Source organism: Brachyistius frenatus, unplaced genomic scaffold (genome assembly GCF_029030835.1).
Source record: "Brachyistius frenatus isolate BFR_SWC_R1_liver_20210118 unplaced genomic scaffold, ASM2903083v1 Contig_2, whole genome shotgun sequence".
Classification (NCBI taxonomy): Eukaryota; Metazoa; Chordata; class Actinopteri; family Embiotocidae; genus Brachyistius; species Brachyistius frenatus.
Genome location: NW_027210601.1, coordinates 9800001 through 9823941, shown reverse-complemented (window position 1 = coordinate 9823941; position 23941 = coordinate 9800001). Strand labels below are relative to the sequence as shown.

The following is a 23941-nucleotide window of genomic DNA, read 5'->3' as shown; positions in this document are numbered from 1 at the left end:
AGAGTGACTTGTAAATGATGTCAAACTGTCTTTCTATATAAAAAGAGAAGCTGCTTAAATGTAAACCTGAAACGACTGAAGAAAAAAAAACAGCAAAAAATAAAGTGAAAAAGCTCCGTGGCTTCGACTGCTGGTGGAGTTCTTTCGTCTCCTCTCAACCCAAACGAAGGACGACAATGCAGCGAGACGCATTGAGACAAGCTTACTTTATTCATAAAGATCTTTGCAGTGCACACTTTACACCCCACCATCCTGACATTCTCGCGCGAAAAAGGGCGGCGATGGGACACGTGACATACACATTTTTTTTTTACCTTGTGATTACCGGGCATGTGCCGTTTTTAAAGCCTGAATACAACACCGTCAGGGAACACACTGTAATGACCGGAAAAATAGACAAGCGCTGGTATGAAGCCCCGTGAAGACACGCATATAAATGACATTCAGCCATGAGGGCTAACGGACTTGTGCACAAAAGCAACGATTTCTTCTTCACAGCTCTTAATTTTAAAACATGAAAGTACGCAACAACAAGTGTCTGCAACTCGGCGTCCCGCGGTGTAACGTGTCTCCGTCCGGCTCCGTGCGACCGACCTAAAGAGCAGAAAGTGCACGCCAGGAAGTAAAACGCCAATTGGCCCGTCCTTCTTTCATCTTCAAACCATGAGGGAGAGTAACAATGAGGGGAGGCAGGTTCACGACACTTAACTCACGGCTCTCTCCACAAACTTATACTTATTTTCATTTATGTACAGTACATTCAGAATAAAGCATTATTTTTAGTGCAGATACGTGAAAACGTAGCGCCGTTTTTCTTTACACCATCTTTGCAAAACACTCGTGCGATAGCGCGGGAGAAAATCCCCACCGCACGGTTCTTCAGTTGTATGTACACACTCGGGTGACTCTTTTGAGCTATCACACATTCAGCTGCTTGCACTCTGCATTTGCACTCTTAAAAATCATACTCGTACCTCTTCTGTCTCGCCAAGCTTCAAATTCGGTGGACGGATGAGAAAACGGCGCGCCGTCTCGGCCGCGTACGTCCCGGGGAGTAAAAGAGCGGGGACGTTAAAATACTGAAAACCTTCTGCTCCAATTCACTCGAGTTGGAGGAAGGGATTTTGTGGCCGTGACTTGTTTTGAACACAGAAGTTATGCATGCACTTGAAATAAGTCCCTTGAAGCAGAAAAAGAAAAAAGATGAGCATAAAACTGATAAAGGCTCGCGGCGCTATTCCCAAACGTTAACGATCTCAATGTAAAACTAGCCGAGATGGACCTAAAACGCCTCCGCGGGGTAGCCTTTTAAAAAAGTCGACCGCGGTCTTTCAAACCTTCGAGCAAAAAAACACACAAAAAAAACAAAAACAAAGTGCTAAACGATTGTGATTAACGAGACAACTTAACCGAACTCCAATCGAAAGTGAACCGACGGCCGACGCCCCCCCCCCCCCCGCCCTTCATTCGATCTGCTCGAAGTTGAGCACGTGGCCGTCGAAGTGCGTGAGGACGTGCCTCTCGAAGAGCTGCTGCTGACAGTTGAGGGGGAACTGCTCGGAGCACACGGGGCACACCTTCCAGTGGCTCTCCACGTGCTGCTCGAAGCTGCGCTGCTCAAAGTGCGGCGGGAAAATCACCTCGCAGAGCGGGCAGCGCTTGTGAACGTCGCTGCTGGAGGAGAGAGAGAGGGGGGGAGGGGGACAAGATGGCGGTGGGGAATATGGCGGAGGGTGAGGGGTGAGGGGTGGGTGGTGGTGGGATAAACTGTGAGTCTTGGCGTGTTTCAGATCATAGAGTGACAGTACCAGCCGTTAACAAAACCACCAGTAAAAAAAAAAACGACACGTGTCCCCAAGATTTGACCCCCCCCCCCCCCAGAATATAACGAATCGAAGCCATAAATTCTGCCTCTTGAGTCACCAGCGTGAAGCAGCTGTCTTCCAGCAGGGCAATATTGTTATTATTGGCATTTTGTGCTGCTCCTCTCTTAAAGAGCCCCCGGGGGCGGAAAGCCGCCGCGTTTAGATGTTATACACGACCATTTACCATACGACTGCACGCGTTACGGAGCGGCGCTCGAGCCGCTTAAAGAGCCGCTCAGTTGATAAACAGATAATTAATCAGCAGCTATTTTGATAATCAAAGTCATTTTTAGAAACAACATTTTATGGTTTCGGCATCTCGAAGGTGAGAATTTGCTGCTTTTTTTGTTGTTGTTGTTTCTTAAAATGATTGTAAACCGAATATTTTTTTGGGGGGGGGGAATATTTTTGGACAATTTCACGACATCGAGTTGGGCTCCAGGAATTGATGATAACTTGATTATTAATTATAAAATGATTCATGGTTTAACGGAGGAAAAAAAAAAAAAGACACCTCCCTTTCATATTAGCGGCGTTGGTCGTGTGGTGACTGTAAAAGTCCAGCACCGGTCTTGATGTTTGAGAGCGTGAGTGCGGTACCTGGAGTCAAAGCAGAAGCTGCTCCTGCCCTCAGCGCGTCTGTTGGACTGATGATCACAGGGTTGCTGAGCCCCGTCGCTCGCCTTTGACACACGACAACAAAAGGGTGGGAAAAAAAAAATAAAGAAATCATGAACATTGAATTCCTACCCACAACCTCTGAAGGCTTTTACTGAAACAAACAGGTTGAAAGGGCTGCCGGGGGGGGAGTAGCACATGTAGTAAACTTTCACTCGCCGTCCCGTTTAGTTTGCTCCCGAAGAATCAGAGCTGATCTCGAGTCTGTCCCCCCCCCCTAATTACTCTCTCCCAGCTCTCGTTATCTTCATCTCTCTGGAGCTCCGAAAGGAGTGACATTAATTAGAGCTTTATGCAAATGAGTTCAAAGCTCTGTCTTTTAAGGGCAAGCAGTGTTTCCCTTCATTCGGTGAGGGAGGAGCGCTCCGGAGACGGAGGCGGAGGGAGGCGGCGAAGTAAATGGGGGGGATTACCGTGGCGGCAGATCATTGGCTGCGCAACATGAAGCCAAGGTAGGAAAGCAAAAGCTGGGATCGCAATTAGCGCCTCGTGAATTTTATGTTGCTTCCGAACATCCGGACAAACTGTTGTGCCGGGGTCAAATTAATGTGGACTGTCTTCTATCTTACCGACATGTCAAAAAAAAAAAAAAGAAAGAACAGATTTATTCATATACGCGTTATTTATGCCTACCATATTCCATGTCACTTGATACGGATCCTTCACGCACAATTCCAATTAAGGAAGTCTAACAAACGATGTTTTTTCTTCGTTTTTATTTATTTATTTTTTAGTTTAAAGACAAGTGTTTCTGTTCTCTGCGTGCTTGTATGTGCTGCCTCTTACATTTTGTGGCTCCTCTGGTGGATGCTCGAGGCTCTCGGGGGGAGTTGTGCTGCGAGAGGGCTGGATACAGACCACCTCTTCATCCCACGCGGGCGCTCCGGGACCGGGGCTGGGCGGTGTGATCGGTGGTGCGCAAGGGGGAGTGCATGACGGCGCCTCGGGCGGAGGACGGGTCATGTGCTCGGGAGACAGTGAAACATCCAACTGGTCTGCAACGACAGCAGCGCACGGAAGTCTTAGTGCCCGAACAGCAGCTCTGTAGTGACCCACGGTGGGGGTGGGGGTGGTGGTGTGGGGGGATGGGGGGTGAAAGAGTTTTAAACCCCTCCTACCTCTCGTGGTGTCGGTGGAGTAGGGATTGCCGTACTGCAGCTCAGCGGGCCTCTGTGGCACCAGCGGGGGAGGCGAGGGGTCCTGGGGGTAGGGCAGAGGGTAGCGCAGCACCATGGGCTGCCTGACCTCAGCACCCTGAGCACCCGTCTCCTGCTCCCTCTGCCTGGACACAAACCGCTGCAGCTCCTGGAGAGGAGACGAGAGGAGACGAGAGGAGACGAGACGAGGCGAGACGAGACGAGACGAGACGCAGCCGTCCCAGAGAGCCAGAGTCAAACCACACGTACTTCACACTAATCATTTCAACTTCAATCAGTATTTCATTCGGTCGAGAGAAGCAGTCAAACTTAAATATACACGCATGCACAACGTTTTAAGAAGAGGTACACATTCTCACTTGTCCATGTTTCCGGCGACCCTACGTTGTATCTTCTAATGCTTTGAATAGATATTTTTTTTTGGGGGGGGTAAATAATGTGTTTCTTTCACGTTTTATAAATGCTGGGCATTTATTTGAGTTTTTCCTCACTGTTCTGTTCCATTTAGATCCTCTCTCTCTCTCTTGTTTCTTTCTTTAATCCTCCAAACACATCCTCCTTTATCTTGTTTGATTATTTCCCCCTTCTTAAATGTGTCAGTGCTGTAACCCCCTCCCGGATCACTTTTATAAGTATTCAGTCAACATTTCCACTGCTGGAACCACAAGGTGACTCAGTACTTTGAGCTTGGAGTTAAGTTTCCATCTACACCGTTCCTGCCCTTTGTGATTATATCTGAAGCGAGAGCATTAGTACCCTACTCATTACTGTAATGGGTGTCAGACTCTGGCTCCCTCTGCTCTGGCTTTGCTGATAGAGCCCCCCCACCCACCCCCACCTCCTCCCTCCCCCTCATTGTGGACCTCCTTCCTTCCTCTCCCTGCTCCTCCCTGACCTCCTCTCTTGATGACTTCATTAGTGCGCTGCTATCAGGTTTAACATTTAAACCAGGGTTGGGAAGGTGAAACAAGACACGTTGTGTGGCATTTGCACAGTCTAATGGCGCTGTACCCATGGGCGGGAGAAGCAAGTATAGATGTATTAATTAGTGGGGGGGAGCGGGGGAGAGTTGAGTAGAGGAGAAAGAAAAAAAAGCTACAGAAAGAGTTCAAACACTGCACAAAAGACCCCATATAATTGAAAGCGAACACATCGCTTTGGACTTCAGATGAAAGTAAAAAAAAAAATAAAAAAAAAAATACAAATTCTAACCTCCGGTCACATTCATGATCAAAACCTGCACCGTTTAAACCTGTAAAGAATCGGTTCAGTGGTGGCTCATACATGCAGATAGCCTCCCAAGAAGTGACACGGCAGTACAGGGAATAATGAACACAGGGCGTCGGTGGTGCTGCGTTACCTCCTGGAGCTGCTCTTTGTCTCGGAGGGCCTGGGCGAGGTTTCGTTTCAGTTCGGTCACCTCGCTGGCTCGCTCTGCCATGTGCACCTAGTCACAGGACAGACACAAGCTTTTTAAAAAAAAAAAATAACAACAGTATTATCGGGGTAGAGTTCATGGTGATAGTCATAGTATCCACTTCAGAAGCCAATTCGATTTTCTTTTAAAAAAAAAAAAGGTCAGAACATAAATCCATGGCACGGAAACTAATCACCCCCCTGTAAGGATTGCTTGACTTATTCTGCCTCTTTCTGTTTAGGATAAATAACCCTTTTTTTTTTTTAAATTTGTTTTAATTTATTTTGGATTTAGACAATATGACCATTGACCATTAAAAGTGCAAAAAGTCGGGTGCTGGGGTGGCCTGAGGATTGACGCAGCAGCCACCAACTGCATTGGCCCGGGATCTTTGTTGCATTTAATTCCCCACCTCTCGCCCCCAGTCATTTCCCGTCAGCGCTCCGTGGTCAGCTATCCAACACAGGTAGAAAAATGCCTCCTTAAATTTGTTTTTTTAAAGAATAAAAAAATAAAATAAATCAAAATAGCTAACTTGTCTGGGGTTTTGGGTTGTTTTGGGTTGTTGCGTATAACTTCTCTACGCTTCACAAACGTAGAGGTTGAATAATAAATCTCGTGTAACTAATAATTAATCAGACATTTTCTAATTTAAATAATACATTTAGTCCGAAATGCGACGTCCCGTTTGTTGCAAACCAACCGTTCCAAACCCGAAGAGTTCACGAACATAACGGTGGCTCGCATGGCAATTTTTTTTTTGCTTCAACGTTATATAATCCATAATCAAAAAATCAAAGCAGCTGTCTGCCATCGACAAACATATTCACCACCTTGTTGCTTCAGTTCCAAAAATGACAACATGAAATAATTTGTGACAGATTCCCTCCCGAGCTGACGGAGAGGACACGTCTCGTCCGTCTCCCGGCTGATGACGACCTCCTTGCTTTTCTTTGCTTCAAATTTGTGTGAGCTGATGAAGAGGGAGTACGGGTATGCGTAAACACAGGCCAGGAAGAGAGACAGATCTTCGGTTTTTTTTGTGTTTTTTTATTTAACCTGGTGTCGTGTCACACGTGTGCGGTGCCGACTGTAAAACCCAAGAACGACGGCTAAAGAAATAAGGTCTGTGTTCGGGGGAAGCCGAAGTGGACCAGGGGATCGTCGTAAATCTCTTGCCCTCTAACAGAACTCGCCCTGTGGGATAGTTTACATGGCTAGTTGCCTGCTCCTCTCTTCATTTCACCCCCCATTTCAAAAGGTACCTCTCCCATGGTTTCGCTTTCTGCTTCATGTCTATCTGTCTATCGGGATTTTTTTTTTTTTTGTTTTCACCCTTAAATTGCGTCTGCTTCTTTCGCTTCTCCCCTCGTCCTCTTTCATCTCCTTCTGTCCTCTCTCGCTCTCCCCCTTCGTCCATAAATTTACGGCGCAGCATTAGAGGGTTAAGTTCAGGTGAAGGGAGTCTGAAGCGCTGTATTTCTCCCCCCCCCCCCTACCTCCCCCTCCCGTGCCCCCCCCCATACTTCAGTCACTCCCTGTCTATCCCTCTCCCCCTCTCTCCAATCCTCTGGGTGGCTGATGTAAACAGCCGTAAAGCATGGCGTTCTGCGGCTGCCTCTCTCGTCAGTCTCCGGGGCCATTAGGAGCAGCTCGGGGGCCCGGGGCGCTCGCCTCGGACAGGAGACTCTATCAAAGTCGAGGGGAGAGCCGTATTTACAGCGACGATAAACACGCACTCACTCACGGAGATTAAATGCCAGTCGGTACTTCGGCGGATGTTCGCACGGCGAAATGTATTGAATCGCCGAGCGCACACGCCGCACGCATTTGCTCATCCGCGGCGTGGACGCGCGTGCGCGCGCGGCCTCGTTGTTCAGACCAGGAGCGCTGGGGGCGGTTGCGCGTCGCTTTGAACTTACGGCGCCGGACCTTCAGCAAATTGTATTTTAAAGTAAAAAATAAGAGTTGCTGCGTCGAAGAGCCGAGTCTCGGCTTTAATTTGAGTCGGTCTACGTCGGGCGTAACGTCGGGCCTGATTCACCGAAGGTTTCCGCGTGCAAACGCCGCGCCGCCCGCGAACGAATGTCCGAGCAGCCCTGCTGGCGACGTGCGGTGAGGATCGCCTCTTTTCAAACGCGCGATTTGACACGCGTCGTCCATTTTGCGTTGTTTGCCCGCATGCGCGCGTGACATCGGGTGTTTTTATTTGAACGTGCAAAACCCTCGGGAGGGAGTGCAAATATACACATTTAGCAGCCGCAGCGATATTTACTAAACCTGAAAGCAGAAATAGGAGAAGTGATTGCGTGTTTATGTTGGTACGACTGAAAGGAACGTATTAATCAGGTGCCCAAACCTGGAGAGACGGCTGCTGTTATTGTGTCGAGAAGGAGACGCGGAGAAACCAAAGAATACGCAGGGAATGTGGTTTTTTTTACACCTGTGGAGACATTTCTGAGATGTCGGAGGCAAAACAATGTGGGGACGCGTTGTTCGTCCGGCGATGACATTTCTGACTGAACTAAATGATGATTGACAGCCAACAACAAAGAGGAGCCACGTACTACCAGCAATTAAGAAAACGTTTCTTACGACTCAGCATTTCCCTGCCTCTGGGTCATTCCAGCGTATCTCTGCTTGGATATCCCACCCAGTCCTGTTATTCAGGTGTGCTGTCACAGGTCCTGAATGTGTCCTGCAGACTTCACCGGTACAAAAGGTTCCTGCTCATCACAGAAAGAGCTGGACCTGCTGCTCAGCGTTTGTTACAGGCATCTTACCGTCCCTCCTGTTTTATTGCCGACGTTTTATTATTCAACCTTTCCCCCCCCACACACTTTTTTCTTTTTCCCACAGTATTGACTTCCTTGCTGATAATCTCCTATAAAGCGTTTTGTCCTTGTTGTTTTTGTATTTGTTCATTTCAATGGGATCCGATTTCCTTTTCCTTTTGCGGTCGCTCAGTTTTCCGTTGCTGGGATCACTTTAACGCACGCAAACCCCTCATTTCAATACAGCGATTTGCACCTGATGTCAGTGACGCAATTATTCTTAAAATGCATCACCCGTAAAATGGGTGCAAAATAAATGCGCAACCTTTTGGAAAAAGCACAATTTAATGCCCTTTATTTGAGATCTTAGTAAATCAGGCCCATAGTGTCCAAACTGCAAAGGTTCAAAAGTAATTAGACACTTGGTCACTAAATGTTTTTTGTGTCATTTCAGCATTCAGGTACAAGCGAGTTGTTTTTCAAAGCGAGGAGTAAAGACGTGAAGATGGAAGTCGAGAAGAATCTATCAGGGAGACAGTAAAGGCAGGTGGAAGTGGTCAGGTATTTAAAAAAAAAAAAAGCAAGTGTGTACAGGAGAACTAGAAAATGGCAGAAGACCGGGTAGATGGAGGATGTGAATGACTGGAAATGGGTGAAGAAAAAAACAACAACTTTACGGCTGCACAATCTGCACTTTGTGTTTGTACGTGTGCTTACTCTGAATCGCTCCTCCTCGTTGGCCAGCCGCTGTTTGAGTGTCTCGTTGATCGCGCACTGCTCCCTCCATTTCTCCTCCATCATCGCCAGCTCCTCCTCCACCGAGCGAGTCTGTTCCTTCTCGGCCTCGTCCGTGCTCCTCTCCGCCACCTCCGCCTCCGCCTCCACCTCCAGCGGCCCCTGCTCCTCCGCGCCATCCCTCGCTTCCTCTGCCTTCGGTGCCCCTTCCGCTTCGCTGTTCTCCCCGGCGCTCAGCCTCTCGTTCTCCACCTCCACCCAGCTCGTCATCCTCAGGCTCTCCTCCGGCAGGCTCTCCTTCTTCTCCTCCTTTCCATTCTCTTTTTCACCGTCTTCCTTCTGTTTCACGACCCCAACGGTCTCCACTTCAGCTTTCTCCCTCAGTGTTTCCTCTCCCTGCATTTCCTCCTTGTCTGTGCTGATGTGTGTGTCAGTTGATGTCGGTTCCCTGTTATTGAGTTCTGGAGGGATTGTCATCTCCACGGCTTCTTGTAGCACTGCAATAGCTATATTTCCTATAAAAAACAAAGTCAGTCAGCTGGACATCGCCTGCTTCGCAAGTCTGCGTGATAAATGATGATGCGTATTGAAAGAAGGCGAAAAACTGGAGCGAAAACATGAATATGAAAGTGAGTCTTATTAAATGAGTCTTAATGGAGGTTTTTCCATTTAGACTTCAGTAATCTCCGGTTTTTAAGTTGGATGGGACTTTTATCATATCGATGTGATTAACATGTCTGGTGTTCTCACTCAATCACACACGTTAACCTCAACTGTTACAAATTTTCCAGCTTTCCTTGAATGATTTTTGAAAAGTTACGGTGAATCTGCTTCGACTTGTTGTTTTAAAAGAAATAGTAATTGCAAGAAAGAGAATGCAAGTGTTTTGCTCTGTCTTCTGAGTCACACCACTGACGATAAAGCACGTCATTTAATAGCGATGCATTATGATTGACTAAGGATCCTGTCAGTGGATCTCGTGTCTTTACCTTTTCGACAGTGAATATTTTTCAGGATATTCTAACACTGATGGAGGCTAACATGTTTGAGAAAAACTGTATTTACTATTAAAAAATACTATTCCAAGTGTTCCAGAATTATTTTATTTTGAAGCCAAGAGAAATTGATGAATGTGCACATTTGTTTAACTTTTTTTTTTTTTTTTTTTTTATCTATATGCAACATAAATGTGTACTTTTGGACTTGAATATGTGTGTGTGTGTGTGTGTGTGTGTGTGTGTGTGTGTGTGTGTGTACCTGCTGTGGGTGACTCTGGACTCGGGGTCAGTGGCTCCTGTGTTGTCTCTGTGTATGCATTTCTCTTTGGCTCCTGCAAAGACAACGCAAATATCAACAAACATATCCGCAAACTATAACTGCTACTGTTTTAGTATACTGACCTGCGTGCACTATTTCCTTTCATTCTCGTCTTCTTGAGAAGTTTCCCTACGCAGTACTCACCCCCTGTGCCTCTGTCGTGTTCAGTTTGGCCACCTGCCTGCGGAGGCGCTGACACTCCCGGTACTTCTCCTTGTAGTGCTCGGCGGCCATGTGGAGACGCAGCTTCAGCTCCTCCACTTCCCTCTGCAGCTCGGCCTCTGCCTCCGACACCACCATCATGCTGGGTGTCGCATCCCCGCTGGTCCCAACACCCTGAAAACGAATGACGAGAAGAAAACATGTTAAACAGATGCGTTATTTACAACCGTTCATCTGTATCTGATTTAAAGTAACAAATATTTGTGGCGAAACAAAAACAAACAAAAAAAAAAGACCTTACAACACATGCTTAACCACGAGATGTTTGTTTTCTACTTCAGTTAAAACTGTTTAGCCTTAAACTCAAAAACCAGGATAAAATCAAATCTCTTCTTGTGCAGACTTTGTTTTTTTTTTCCTCCTTAGATTGGCTCTCCTTCAATCTCATATAAAAAGCCTTCATCTAAATAAAACTGAAAAGTGTGAAAGTTCCCTCAGGACGATTCCTTTCCATGTTATTCCCTCATTCCTGGCTGAACGACCGAGATGCATATTAAGGAAGTCGGACACTGACCACTTCCTTCTGCGCAGTGCTCCTCATGCGGTCTAGCTGGCTCTCCATGCGTTGGCACTCGGCCTGAGCATCAGCCAGACTGGAACGGAGCTTGTCGGCCTCCAGGCGGGCGCGGTACAGCTCGGTCATTGTGTGGTCACGGGCGCTGACTGAGTCACGCAGCTCTGAGGCTAGTAGGGAGGCCTGCTGCCGGGACGCCTGGAGCTGCTCCTCAGCCTGACGGAGCTGCTCACGTACACGGGCCAGCTCGGCCTAAACACGCGAGGAAGCAATTTATTCATACATTTTATATTTTAAATTCTTCCAATTTCTTCATGCCGGCAGCTGCATTACACACGGCCACTACTACCTTGTCCGCTTTGTGTGCCAGCAGCTCTTTCTCCAGACTGTCTCGCTGGGCGACGCAGGCCCGGAGCCTCTCCAGCTCCTCCTGGAACTGAGCGATGGTCACCTCCCGGTTCAGCTCCACCGCCTTCAGCATCTGAAGCTCTGCGCTCAGCTTCGTGTTCTCCAGCTCGGTGCTGCGCAGGTGGGCCTGCACGTGGGACAAAACAGAGGAACAGAGAGTGTCAAGCACACACAACCCTGTATTGGTCCCCCCCCCCAAAAAAAACCCCAAAAAAGGTATCCTTTTGATTTGACAAGGTTTCTATCACCTTATAGAGATCTCTCTCATCCTTCTCATTCTTCAGCAGGCTCTCCAGACTGTCTCTCTCAGCTGTCAGCTTCTTCAAACGGTCACGCAGACTGGAATTTAAACATTTTTGGTACCTTTTCATGTTAACATTCCAAATTCTCCAACAGTTCATACAAAATGCACAGGCAGGATGTGTTAAGGATGGACCAGAACTCATATTGTGACAGCTGGAGGCAATGAAGTAAACACTAGAGAAGATCTATCTGGTTACAATTTATTATCTTATTCACGGTTTTGTAAATAAGTGGAGACTTTAAGCAGGCCATACTAATGGTACTATGTGTCAGCCAGCAGATGCCAGTAAAATCTGTTACAACCAATAAGCTAGGTTGACATATTTCTATCCAGCATTTCCCACAATATTGTAAGTGTGTTCAAATGTGTGAGGGGAGGGTATTCAATATATATTCCACATTTATGAGGCTGAGGTGTAACTTTTACTGAGTAGGAGAGGAGGTGATTCCCCCTAATCATCATTCTGTGTTGAGTGAAATGATAAAGACGTTGAGGAGTCAGCAGGAAGGCAAGAATTCGCCCTTAAACACACTTATTTTAACCAGTCGTGTCTTCACAGAAATGGATGATTGATGGTTTTGTGTTAGTGGTCTCCACTCACCAATCCAGCTCCGTCTCCTTTTGCAGGCCTCTCTGGGTGACTCCCAGCAGGTCCTCCTCCAGCTGGCGTACCCTGTCGGTGGCCTCCGTCAGCCTCCTCCTCACCTCCTCCCTTTCTTCCGACAGGCCCTGCGACGAGCGCAGCAGCTCCTGCGGGACAGAGAGGAAGCAGTGGATCACATTGACAGGGCCTACAGCCAATCACAGCGGCCCAACCATGCCTGAACTAGGTAGCAAAGAAAAAGTTGAGAGCTTATGCAATCCTCATGATTAATCACAGATGATAATATTTCATGTGAGGCTGAACAGTCATGTACATAATACTGTATGTCGCACTGCTGCATATTTGTTGTTAATGCTCTGATGCTATACTCTTAGGAAACCAGAGTAGACCTGATAAACCTGTTTTTATGAAGGCTCAGTTTTCTTGAAACAAATGCATAACTGGGCAAAATAGTTTTTGCATATTTTCTGTTTCCTACTTCTATAGCATATTTCTAGTATATATGACGTGTAGTAATATGTGACATCCTTCTCTGGGGATCTTATCTTATCACCCACAAATCACCAGTTACAAATTATGACTTGTGCATGAATGCAAAACAACACGTTCTTTATCTGAAGTTAATGAAATGTTCAGCAGCCTTCAGTGAACAAACAGTAGCACTATGTGGTGAAATAATATAGGAATAACCTGCCAGAGAATTCCTTAAAACAAATCCCTGGTATCAGCCAACAGATCACATAAGGTTGGTTTTCTCTATGTGGTTTGCCTTCTGAGGAAATGCCTTGTTTGAACTTGCTGAAAATCAGCAGTGAGAGACATTAAATCATCCTTAACTAATATTGCTTGTGTGACAGAACAACATACCTGCGCGCACACACCCTTCTTTCTATTTGTAGCATGAGCACAACCCTACTCTGGTGCTCACACAAAGACAGGCACAGAGCTACACATTGAAGGCCATACAGAGACGGACGCCACTGTTACAGCCGTCACTCGGTTACAGGCGGAGTGCACATGCACACACCAATGCTCAATACTCAGGCCTGTCTCCCTCTGGGCTTGGCTCTGCGTAGATTACGGTATGATTTTTACGGCTGGCGTTTGGGAAGCACTTTAGCAGTGCATAAAGACCTTATAAAAAGTGTAGTCGTAAAATTAGCAGCCGCAAAATATGTACTTATGTTTCCATGTTAAACTCAAAGGATATTTTTTATCTGAGTGGCACAAGCGAACGCACCTACTGCAAATGCTTCAAAAGAGAAACACACACACACATATCTACTCACACAAGTCGTATATCTACAGATGGACATGCCTGTTGAATGAAAAGCAGCGTGGTAATAACAGTGTGTGTGTGTGTGCGTGTGTATTACCGCTTAATTTATGGCGATTTTGTCCTTCGTAAAAAAGGGCAGTGGACTAACTCAAAGCAGCCTGCTCTCGCTGCGGACCTGCACCACAGAGCTGCACTAGGGGGCGATAAGAGACTAGATTCAAACTCCCACGACTCCTGGCAGCATTTCACCTCTCTCTGCCTACTCTACAACTTATGAAACGCTCAAATCTGACACATTCAGGCGAGTGAGTGAATGGAGAAGGCATGAGGGAAGAAGGTGATTCTCATCGTTCTTTTTAAAAAAAAATATATATATATACAGTATATATATACAGTATGTATATAGATATCTATATATATATATATATATATATATATATATACATACATATATATAGGAATTTCTTCATGTACTTTAATCTTAGATTAACGAATCATTTATTTTCTCGTCACTCCAATAAAAAAAAAAAAGTAAGTCTGAACACTGGAATAAGAGACAGGGAGAAAATAGACAGTGAGAAAGCAGCGGCTACTGCATCGCGTGACTGAGTGGTGTTTGTCCCCGAGGCTGGGCAGGGCTCTTTTTTCAGACACGCGGTTTTGCGGACTACCCTCCTCTCATTCCACACACAGACTAAAAGGGTTTGCAAGCGGGTGGCATAATGAGTGTGTTTGTGTTTGTGTGCGCGCGTGCTTGTGCATGTGAGTGCACATTAGAGGGGCCCTGTGGTGTAGAACCTGAATGTGAGTGTGACAGCGGAGGTGGGGGAGGTGGCGGGGGTGGGGGTAACGTTTCTGCATGTGTACGAGCGTGCGTGCGTGCGTGCGCGTGTGTATTTGTGTGTGTATTTGTGTGTTTGACGTCATGTTTGTTCACTCTGCGGTTGCGATGGCATCGTCCCTGATGCCACATGCCCAAGAAAACGGCGTCCCAATTCCGTTCTGGCCCACTGAGTCAGGTCGTTAAAGAGGGGGGAGAAAGACGGATGTGCGCGAATTGAATGAATTCAGGCCTCTGATGTTTTCAGACCTGTGATCACTGGTGAGGAACCGGCTCCACGCAAATGTGCAAATAGCGGCTGTTCATCCGTGTACACCTCCACCTCTACACATGTACACACCTGCACGATCCAACACTACACAAACACGCTGAAACAGTTGCACCTCCAATTTCAAATTTGTACAAAATGTTCGGGGATAGTTGCGGATTTGTTTGAGGACCGTTGCGAGCAAACTTGATTTGGAGGCAGCTTTTCTTCAAAAAACTGCAGTGCAGTTTGTTGAGTTTTACGGGATTGTTGTTTTTGGGATTTGCAGAAATTATGAGTCTATTGTGATTTTTTTTTTAACTACAACTTAAAAAAAAAAAAAAAAAAAAAAAAGAAGAGGCATATGCAATCACTTTCTATGCCAATAAGAATACTGCACAACTCAAAAATAGTTGTGTAGTAGTTCTTTTTTTTTCTTTCTGAACTTAAAGAAGCCTGTGGGTCAAAGTAAATAAAAGTGACACAGTTTTGCAAAACAGTTTGTCTGTATTATCGAAACCATTTTAATCATATTAATCTAACACGTACTGTATGATTAAACGCAGGGAAGTGTGCCGATTGGTAGCCTAATTCTCATGATGAGACCACATTTCCTAAAAACCCCTTCACTTCCAGTTTTTTTTTTCCAGTCAACCAACATGCGCTGTGTTTTGAAAATGAGTGAAGAGGTTGAAGAGCCAAGCTAACAGTAAATGAGGAGTTTGTTTTTGGTTGATAAAACAAGTTCTGTTTGGAACGGTTCACTTTGTGTCATAATGCCCTCAGCTGAGCTTCGATTGAGTAACTTTATTGCAGAGAAGTTGTGGGAATTTGGCCAAATAGTAAACTCTCACAAATATTCTGGAGATTTGTTGAATTTGCATTTATTAGGTGATCGCGAGACTGCAATTACGTGGCGGGACTGACTAACTCATTATTTATGTACATGCACAAATAGACACTTCACGAGTAGAGTATACTAGTATTCAGAGTTACTTTGGTTTCTATTCATTGTGTGTCAGTTGTGTGCAGAAAAAAAACATCTGACTCTCTTTTCTCTCACTCCACCTCCTCCCTCCTCCTCCTCCTCCTCCTCCTCCTCCTCCTCCTCCCTCTAACCTGGTTATGTGTCCGCAGCAGGCAGCACGTCTCCCTCTCCTGCTCCCTCTCCCTGGCCAGTCGTTTCTGCTCCTCCTGCAGCTGTTGTTTCTCCTCCTGCAGGAGACGCATGGCCTTCAGCAGTTCCTTGCGCTCCTGCTGTGCCTCCTCCACACGCTGCCAGGCAGACGGAGAGGCAGGGAGGACGAAGGAAAAAAAAAGACATTGGTGTTCAACGTCACCTGGTTTCACCAATACGCGTCAAGAAGACACCAGCTAAATGCTGTGAGATGCATCATAAACCTGACGTGTATATTAAATCAAATATCAGATGTATGATATATTGTGTGTTGTGTCCACGGCTGTCTAAACAGACAATAATGTAACAGATTATTAAAACCAAAAGGAAATTTTCTCTAAAAAAAGTTTTCCTTGAATTGAATTATTATTAATTAAAAGTAAACAAAAACTCTTCATCTTTTGTGGTCTACCTCTAGCAGGCCAGTCTTGGTGGTGACGACCAGGATGTCTGAGTTGCTGTCGTCCTCGGTAACAGTCAGCAGCTCTTCGGTGGGCGTGGCTGACCTGAACTGGAAGGGCGTGCTGGCTCCTCTGATATCACCAGTGTGTGTGACGTAACAGAATTGGTAAAACTCTCCATCGGATTTAGGAACATAGTAACCTACAGGGCAGAGAAACAAGAGTGGGTGTGTTAAATTTGTCTCATATTTATCATTTACATTAATATTAACGTAATCATATAGTACCATGTTTCAGTTAATCAGGTATTACTAAAAGTAGGCCTGGTTAAAATATTCCTACAATGTCTGCATCTGTAGATACATTTAGCGGCTCTGTTTCAAATAGAGAGAAGTTACTGCACTGTGTGAAAAGCAGTGAGCACTATCACACCAAGATTTAACTGGGGCACATTATTTGAGCATTAGGCCTGGTTCTCTGGGACAGGGGAAGAGAGTAAGTACAGAATATCCAGCAGCCAACTGATTTTACTGACTCCTGACACACCACAGCATGCTCTCATATTTTCACTGTGTAATATCTGACCGTTCCAGGCCCAGTAAAACCAGTTTGCAGGCCCTCAACACGTGTGTGTGTGTGTGTGTGTGTGTGTATGTGTGGTTTGAGAGGTGCTCAGGTCCCAGGCCTCCGTTTGCGGTTGTGTTGCCTTATTAAATAAAAGTGCTGGTTTTTATACGCACTGTAAAATGGAGGAGTTACTTTGGAATACCCTGGGTCTGTATAGTGGTTTGCATAGTGTGTGTGTGTGTGTGTGTGTGTGTGTGTGTGTGTGTGTGTGTGTGTGTGTGTGTGTGTGTGTGTGTGTGTGTGTGTGTGTGTGTGTGTACCTTGAAACACCACAGTCCTGTGCATAGTACTTCCTGGTTCATAGTTTTCAGGCATAGGAGACCAAAGGAAGGTGTAGTAATCTCTGGCTGTGCTCCATCCCACCTAAGAACACATTGTAAACAAAAATAAAAATACACATTAGATGCACCCAAATAAAAAAAAGAGAAGTGCCCGACTGGAGAGTGTATTGCACATATTTCCCGTTAACATTTATGGTTAGCATTTCATCTTATTTTAAGCATTAGATTTGTTAAAACACACTTGACAAAGGATTCTGGAGGGAAACATTCGCTGTTGAAGGCAAGAATGGAGACATTTAAAACTCATTCCTCCACACACCTCCTCCCTCTCTCCTTCCCCTCAGCTCCTGCCCCTTTTGGACTCACAAAAAAAGAGGGGCGAAGGTGTGACAAAGGGGTGGGAGGGCAGGCAGGGGTGCACACATGCGCAGACTGGTGAGACGGCAGAAAACGACCTCCGTGGAAAAGAGAGGACGGAGGGGAAGAATTAAGAGTAAAGGAGGAGGAAAAAAAAAAAAGGTGAAAATTTTACACAAAATGGCAAGGGAAACGTAATTCCCAGGATTTTGTGTGTTGTTAGGTGACAGATGATGAAAGGGCATTGGGAACATCATAACTCAGGTCCTGCGTCGTAAATCTGTCATGCACAACCGCGCACTCTCCCCGTCTTGGCCCGCTCACGCACACACATACCTCGTTTCAACTCACATGTGTGATACATGTTTGTGACATTACATAACTGCACTTCAGCTGTGGATAACTCAACCACCTGCAGTACTATGGGAGATTTCTACTTTTTTTTTTTTTTTTTTTTAAAGGGAGAAAAAGAGGCACATGAGAAAGTTTGTCTTTTGGACAACTGCCACTGATAATACTATAATTTAGACAGCAGGTAGATTATGCTGTACAGGAATAGCCAAAAGTTCAATAGTAACATGCCAGTTAATGTTACCATGTTTACATAAAACTATTTCTGTCGTTATATATTGAAATAATCAACAATTAAATTAACAATTAAAGCAGTTAAGTACAGAAATAATCCAGGAAAAAAGAGGAATACCGAACAAATCATTTGGAAGCTTTAACTGAGAACAGTAAATCAAGCGAGCTATTCAAAACATTTGTCAAAATTTCAGGTCTGATAATGTTGTTGCCTGATGCATAATTGTGGTGTGTGCCCTATCAAGCCATTACGCTGAGTATAATGCTGTTCCAAACAAATGGTAATTGTCAACGTGAAAGCTTGGGCCAAGAACATTCTTCCCGCCTCCAACCGTATCTCAGTGAGAAGCTGGGCCGCGGTGGAATCCTGCCAAGTTTTGCTTGTGTGGTCACGTGTATTTGCTTAAGAGAGAACAGACATCAATAATTTTGCTAATTGCAGAGTGAAGTTGACTGACATTTGGTTAGGTATGGTGTGGCATTCCAGCACAGGAGTGATGTTATAAAATAATCACAGGCAAAGCAGCTATCAATCATTCAGCCAAGGTGTGAGGGAACAGCACGATGACATGTTGATTATACACTTACACAACGGGTTTCTCCCTGCCGTCCCAACAAACATGCCACAACCAAAAACCTCCACGGGGCTTTTTCAGCACTTGTGCATGTATGTGTGTGTGTGAGTGAGTCAGACATCAATCTAAACCAAGCTGTCAGTGGACAAATAAAGGAAAATAGATATGTTTTCAGAGATGCATAGAAAAACATGAATTTACTGGAAACAAAAGAAAACTTGACAAGCTTGATTGGAATGTACACTGTTTCTGTTTACTGTGTATACATTGCATGCAAGAACTGCTTCCATTATAAACATACAGGTTTGTCATACCACAATCCTTGCTATTGTATTATGAACATTTCCAGCCACTAGGGGGTGTCTGTACACAGCTCAACAGAACACAGCCATCTGAGTCATCCTCACAGCAAGTCTGCTGTAAAGCTCAGTCTCTCCCTTTTTTTCAGGTGACACAGATAAATGTGAAAGATAAGAGGAAGAAAAACATTCTCTCCCCGAGTCATCTCTGCAAGAAAGATTTTGCCTCAGGGAGGAAATAGAACACTCACGGGATAGAAGACTAACATTTTCATCAATGTTGATCATCGGTGCCCGGTGGGAAAAGTCAAATGTAATCAATCATGGTGTTTACAAATCCACCAACCCGTTGATTTTTACTATAGAGCTTTAAAATGGCTAAGGCTAACACAACATTGATTAACCGATTTGTGACATGAGGTATTTTTCTACTATGACTAACTCATGACTATTTGTAAAAACACACAAATCCTCACCTATTAAAAAAGGAAAGGAATAAATGATCACGAGTTGAATGGTTTTTTTCGTTTAATAGACAGCATACGCTGATATTGGAAAGTTTTTGCCACTATTTAATAGGATCACCAACAAAAAGACAGACATGTACGTCAAAACGATTAAAGACGCGTGGTCTGCTTGTTCCCCGACATGAAGCGTTAACCATCAAACAGGTTTCATTAGCACGGATTACAACAATTACATTTTCCAATCGCCTTTTTCCAAATAAACCCAGCGTCTTTATTCCTTTTTAATTGAGCAGGCGGATTTGAAGTCAGTTCTTAAACAACGATAAAATGTTTATCTTTTGACTTTACGAGACATTAAGTTTCCTAGTTCACATTTCCGGTTAATTACGTGTGAGATTTGATGGCCTTGATAAAAGAACGGAGCGGAGAGTGGAGTACGTCGGTTAGCAGGAAGCAGAGAAAAAGACTGATGGAAAGACAGAGGGGGAGCGAACATGTGAGGCAGAGGGAAAACAGGTCCTAATAAGAATCAGAGCGGTTCATAAAGAGCACCAAATGTTTGCCCCCCAGAGAGACCTACTGCAACCAGCCCACCATGTACACTCTTCCTCCTTATGCATGCAGAGCAACCACAGCAAAGCTTGTGGTGAGGTTTTAGGCATGTAGTGAAGAGCTGAGCCATTAGTAGTAGCCAGGATGTGTGTTAATGTGCAAGTGCAAACCTATGGCCAATTAATACAACCCTAACACATAATCCATGTCAGAAAACACTTGTGTAATAGGCAGGGATTAGTTCTAATCTCAAAATATCTCTACACGAATGATTCAGATCAATAAAAGCTTGGTGCTTAATTGATTATGCTCGACTGTGTCTTTGAAGTACGGTCTGAGTAGCAGCAGCTGCAGTGTGTGTGTGTGTGTGTGTGTGTGTGTGTGTGTGTGTGATGTACCTTGAAAATTCCCACCCAGTCTTTGGGGTGGGGTGCAATGTAAGGGGTCAGGGTGTAACGACACTCCAAGGGAGCCTGGGGTAGGAAACTCTTTCCGACATTCTGGAAGATGACATGGGCAAAGTTGGATGTTTCCATGACGCTGACGCTGCTGATCGGCGATGAGTCCACCACCTGGAAGGATGACATTGTATCCTGTTGGTCACTTCATTTGTCTGCGAGAGGAAAAGAGCAGAGGACAGAGAGAATAAATATCAGAAAAAAAAAGAAAGAGGAATTGTTAAATTATTGTCAAAAAAAAGGCAGATTTTCAACAGTAAAAACCTTAGTGGTGGGTGCATCTGTGGATTATATCAACCTTTGGGGCAAGAGGATTTACCATATATTTACATAATATGGGTAGAGGTACACTTCAATGTCTGTCTGGCAGAGAAAGGCAGCAGCCAGTCATCTTAAAATGTTTCATGCCATCTGTTGCGTTTACTACAAAGAGGAAAATGTATCCTCCGCAACTTCAGCCTTCCAGGCAGTGCTGCTTTTCAGGCAACAAGCGCACTGCGCTAAAACAAAGTCGAGCCTATTCAGCTTTGCTGTGAACTAACCTGCTATGATTTTAGTTGTCAAAGTCAACTCACTAATCACAGAAGAAAGTCAGCCTGTGAAAACCATTGTGCAATCTCTCTTCTGTGGCTCTGCAAGAGCTCTCAAGTCAGAGATGGTGATGACACTGTGCGACTGAGATTTGCACTTTAACCACGTAGTGACAGAAAATGTGATTATTCTATTTGATTTTAGAAAATGCAGAATACAGTGTTTGGTGATTAAAACCAACTAGAGATTAAAACTCAGGATATCTCTGTGGCATCAAACATTTCATCTTTTAAAAATGTGTCTCTTGCAAGACATCCAACTTTATTAAAATGCAGTAATACACTGCTAAAGAATCAACTTGCTGAATACCTAGTTGATGTCGTTCAGGGGTGTGGAAATCACAGATATTTTACCAAAGTAATAATAATTCATAAAATTGCCAAGGTACTTTGGGAGTATCTGTACTTTACTTGAGTTTCTATATTTCTGTCCACCTTAAATTCTTACTCTACACTTCATTAATAAAACATATACTTTAACTTCAATACATCTCCCGTAGGCATCTTTGTTCATTCGTTACTACAAAATAAAAGCGAAAGACATTTCCGAGCCTGATGACACAGTCTGCCCACAAGCAGGTCTGGAGAATCATAGGTCCTAACTTCCATCCTACATCAGTGGTAGCTTGCAGAGCTTCTTTTTCCACTGAATAACAGGCATGGCAGATGATAGCAAGTCGCAATATTCATCACGGTAACTAAAGAACGTTAATCTTCAGTGATAATTTAAAAGAATAAATCTAATAATTCTCTAAATTCTGACCCCTTTTTTTAATAACAGCATCTACTTTTACTTTCAATACATAAGTACATTTAATATCCAAAAATGACTTATGATACATTAAATATCAGATACTTTAAGACCTTCACTCAAATTAATCTTCTGATAGGTGACTTTAACTTTTACTGAAGTCATTTTCTGGTAAGATGTCGATACTTTTACTCAAGCGCGGCTTTCAGGAACTTAATAAATCACCCGGAAGTTACAGTAACATACCAAGACCTTACGTTACATTACATTTCATTTAGCTGACACTTTTATCCAAAGCGACTTACAATAAGTGCATTTCAACCGTGAGGGTACAAAACCCAGAACAACAGGAATCAAGAAAGTACAAATTTCTTCAAGAAAGCCAAACTACAAAGTGCTCTCAGTAAGTGCCATTTTAAGCGTTACTAGAGTGCTACTTTTTTTTCTTAATCAAGGTAAAGTCTGAAGAGGTGTGTTTTTAGTTTGCGGAGGAAGATGTACAGAGTTTCCGCTGTCCTGATGTCAGTGGGGAGCTCATTCCTCCATTTAGGAGCCAGGACAGCAAACAGTTTCGCTCATTGAGGGAGCGACAAGCCGATTGGTGGAAGCAGAGCGGAGGGAGCGGGCTGGGATGTAAGACACTACCCCACCCACTACTTTTGTTACTTTGGTTACAATTTGTAAACCTGCCTAATTAAAAAAAAAAAAAAAAAAAAAACTTCTTGGATTTGCTGGAAAATGCCACAAAGCCAAAAACAGGATTTTACAGGACAGTGATGCGGACACAAAAAACAACAACCTGCAGCAGTAATATGTACATTAACGCAGCAGTAAAAATGAATCCAAAAACATCATACATAACAGTAAAACACTGACATGGAGCATTATCTGCGGTGTGTACTTTTACTTTTGATACTTCAAGTGCATTTGTCTGACAACACTGACGTACTTTTTTTAGCTGAGCGACGTTATGAAAGCAGGACTTTTTTTTTTTTACTTCCAGTGGAGCATTTTGTACTTCAGTAAAGCACCTGAATACTTCTCCCACCTCTGATCGCTGCCATCCTTGTCGTCTTTCTGTGGATGCAAAACGAAGCTAAAGCAACAAACCCTGAGTCCCTGCGTCCCTCTGATCCGACCCTGGACTCCTGACTTGACACACATGTGGAAACGACTGAGTCATAACTGATGCTAACCAGATAACACAACAAGGTCTGTACCCGGACCAGCTGCGACCGACACACGGCTAAACGTGCCACCAAAACACATCATAACCTGCTTCTTCTTCTTCTTCTTCTTTTTTTTTTTTTTTTTTTTTTTAAACTATCTCAGGTATCTTGAGGGAGATCTTCCTGACGGGAGGCTGAGGAGCTGAGCGTTAGCCTGTGAACAGGCCATGTCGTGTCAAGTCACCAGCTAGCTAAACGTGATCCGCGTCATGACGGCTAGCCGCCTGACACAACGAGACAAACACCGCGGGCGCTTGATGGAGCTGGAAATTAAAAGGGTACCCTTCTCATTTGATTTCCACTTGCAAAAAAAAAAAAAAAAAAAAAAAAAAGACAAGAGGGAATTTCCGCCGTGTTTTTTTTTTTTTGGCCACTGGCCCCGTTGTTGTCAAAGCGATGGCGGTGACGCGTCTCTTCCTGAGAGGGAGGAGGATGCTGTACTTCCGGGATGCTGAGCAGGACCAGTGATGCTGTGACGCAGGGGGCTCTCCACGCCTGGAAACAACTTCATCGATTGCTTAAGTTAGTTCAACCAGTTCAACGATTACCGAATATATTTGTATATCCCTGTACATAAAAGCTGCCGACTAAAACAAACAAACAAAAAACCCGCTGCTGTTGAGATCGTTTGCCTGTAAATATGCAGCCTCGGTTGCGCGACAAAACACAAACACACACACACACACACACACACACTGTGCATTTAATCCCGCTGTTAAAATGTTCTGATTTAATGTGTTGTTCGTTTAAAATGAATGCTGCAATAACAGAGTAAGTTAAAGGACGTCTGCAAGTCAAAGCACAGGATATCCCGCCTCCGCCTCGCTCCCATTGGCTCTACGAACTCATCCTGTGCTCCGATTGGTGGAAATGCCAGTCGATCGCTCCAGTTCCGCGTGCGGCTTTCCTGGTTTGACAGCTGTCACCGGACGCCGAGGTCAAGGGGAAAGAAGCATGGCTGCCTTGTTTAGAGGGTCTCGAAACGTCTGGTTAAGGTGGAACAAGCACGTCGCCTTTGCCTTCGGTAACGTACTCGCTGGTGTTTGTCGGTTGTTTGTTTTTTTATCCTTCCCTCGTGTCGTTTTGTTGTGTGTGCGAGCGCGTTCAGAGGTAAACACGAGCGGAGTACTCTCTGCCCCCCCCCCCTCCTCGTTAGCTCAGCTGGTTAGCCCTGGAAAGACAGAAAAGTCTGAACACTTCCCATGTGAGTTGAAAGGGTCGCCGTCCTTG

The 23941-nt window shown here is 44.8% G+C and overlaps 2 protein-coding genes across 5 annotated transcripts in view; one reads left to right on the top strand and one right to left on the bottom strand.

The window, feature by feature from the left end:
- Positions 1-1452: 1452 nt before the first annotated feature.
- On the bottom strand, positions 1453-23374 carry tax1bp1a (Tax1 (human T-cell leukemia virus type I) binding protein 1a). 3 transcript variants are annotated; one of them, XM_069699221.1, is made up of 17 exons: positions 22994-23374; positions 20082-20296; positions 16828-16930; positions 15952-16142; positions 15482-15637; positions 11993-12141; positions 11336-11426; positions 11029-11214; positions 10680-10931; positions 10088-10279; positions 9884-9956; positions 8609-9141; positions 5061-5147; positions 3662-3848; positions 3330-3538; positions 2466-2548; positions 1453-1674 (listed from the first exon to the last, which is right to left on the bottom strand). In XM_069699221.1, the coding sequence occupies exons 2-17, from the start codon at positions 20268-20270 to the stop codon at positions 1464-1466; spliced, it is 2892 nt and encodes a 963-aa protein (XP_069555322.1). In that variant the 5' UTR covers positions 20271-20296; positions 22994-23374; the 3' UTR covers positions 1453-1463. The 3 variants fall into 3 exon arrangements, with proteins under 3 accessions (XP_069555322.1, XP_069555340.1, XP_069555330.1); XM_069699239.1 differs by having other exon boundaries at positions 1453-1671; XM_069699229.1 differs by lacking the exon at positions 22994-23374 and adding an exon at positions 22531-22830.
- Positions 23375-23426: 52 nt separating this feature from the next.
- The window catches only part of hibadha (3-hydroxyisobutyrate dehydrogenase a), a 21973-nt gene continuing 21458 nt past the window's right edge, over positions 23427-23941 (top strand). Inside the window, exon 1 of one of the 2 annotated variants that reach the window (XM_069699403.1) lies at positions 23427-23735. In XM_069699403.1, coding sequence (XP_069555504.1) covers positions 23582-23735 — 154 coding nt within the window. In that variant the 5' untranslated portion in view covers positions 23427-23581. The remainder of the gene's footprint in view (positions 23736-23941) is intronic. The other variant, XM_069699394.1, reaches the window with a different exon arrangement.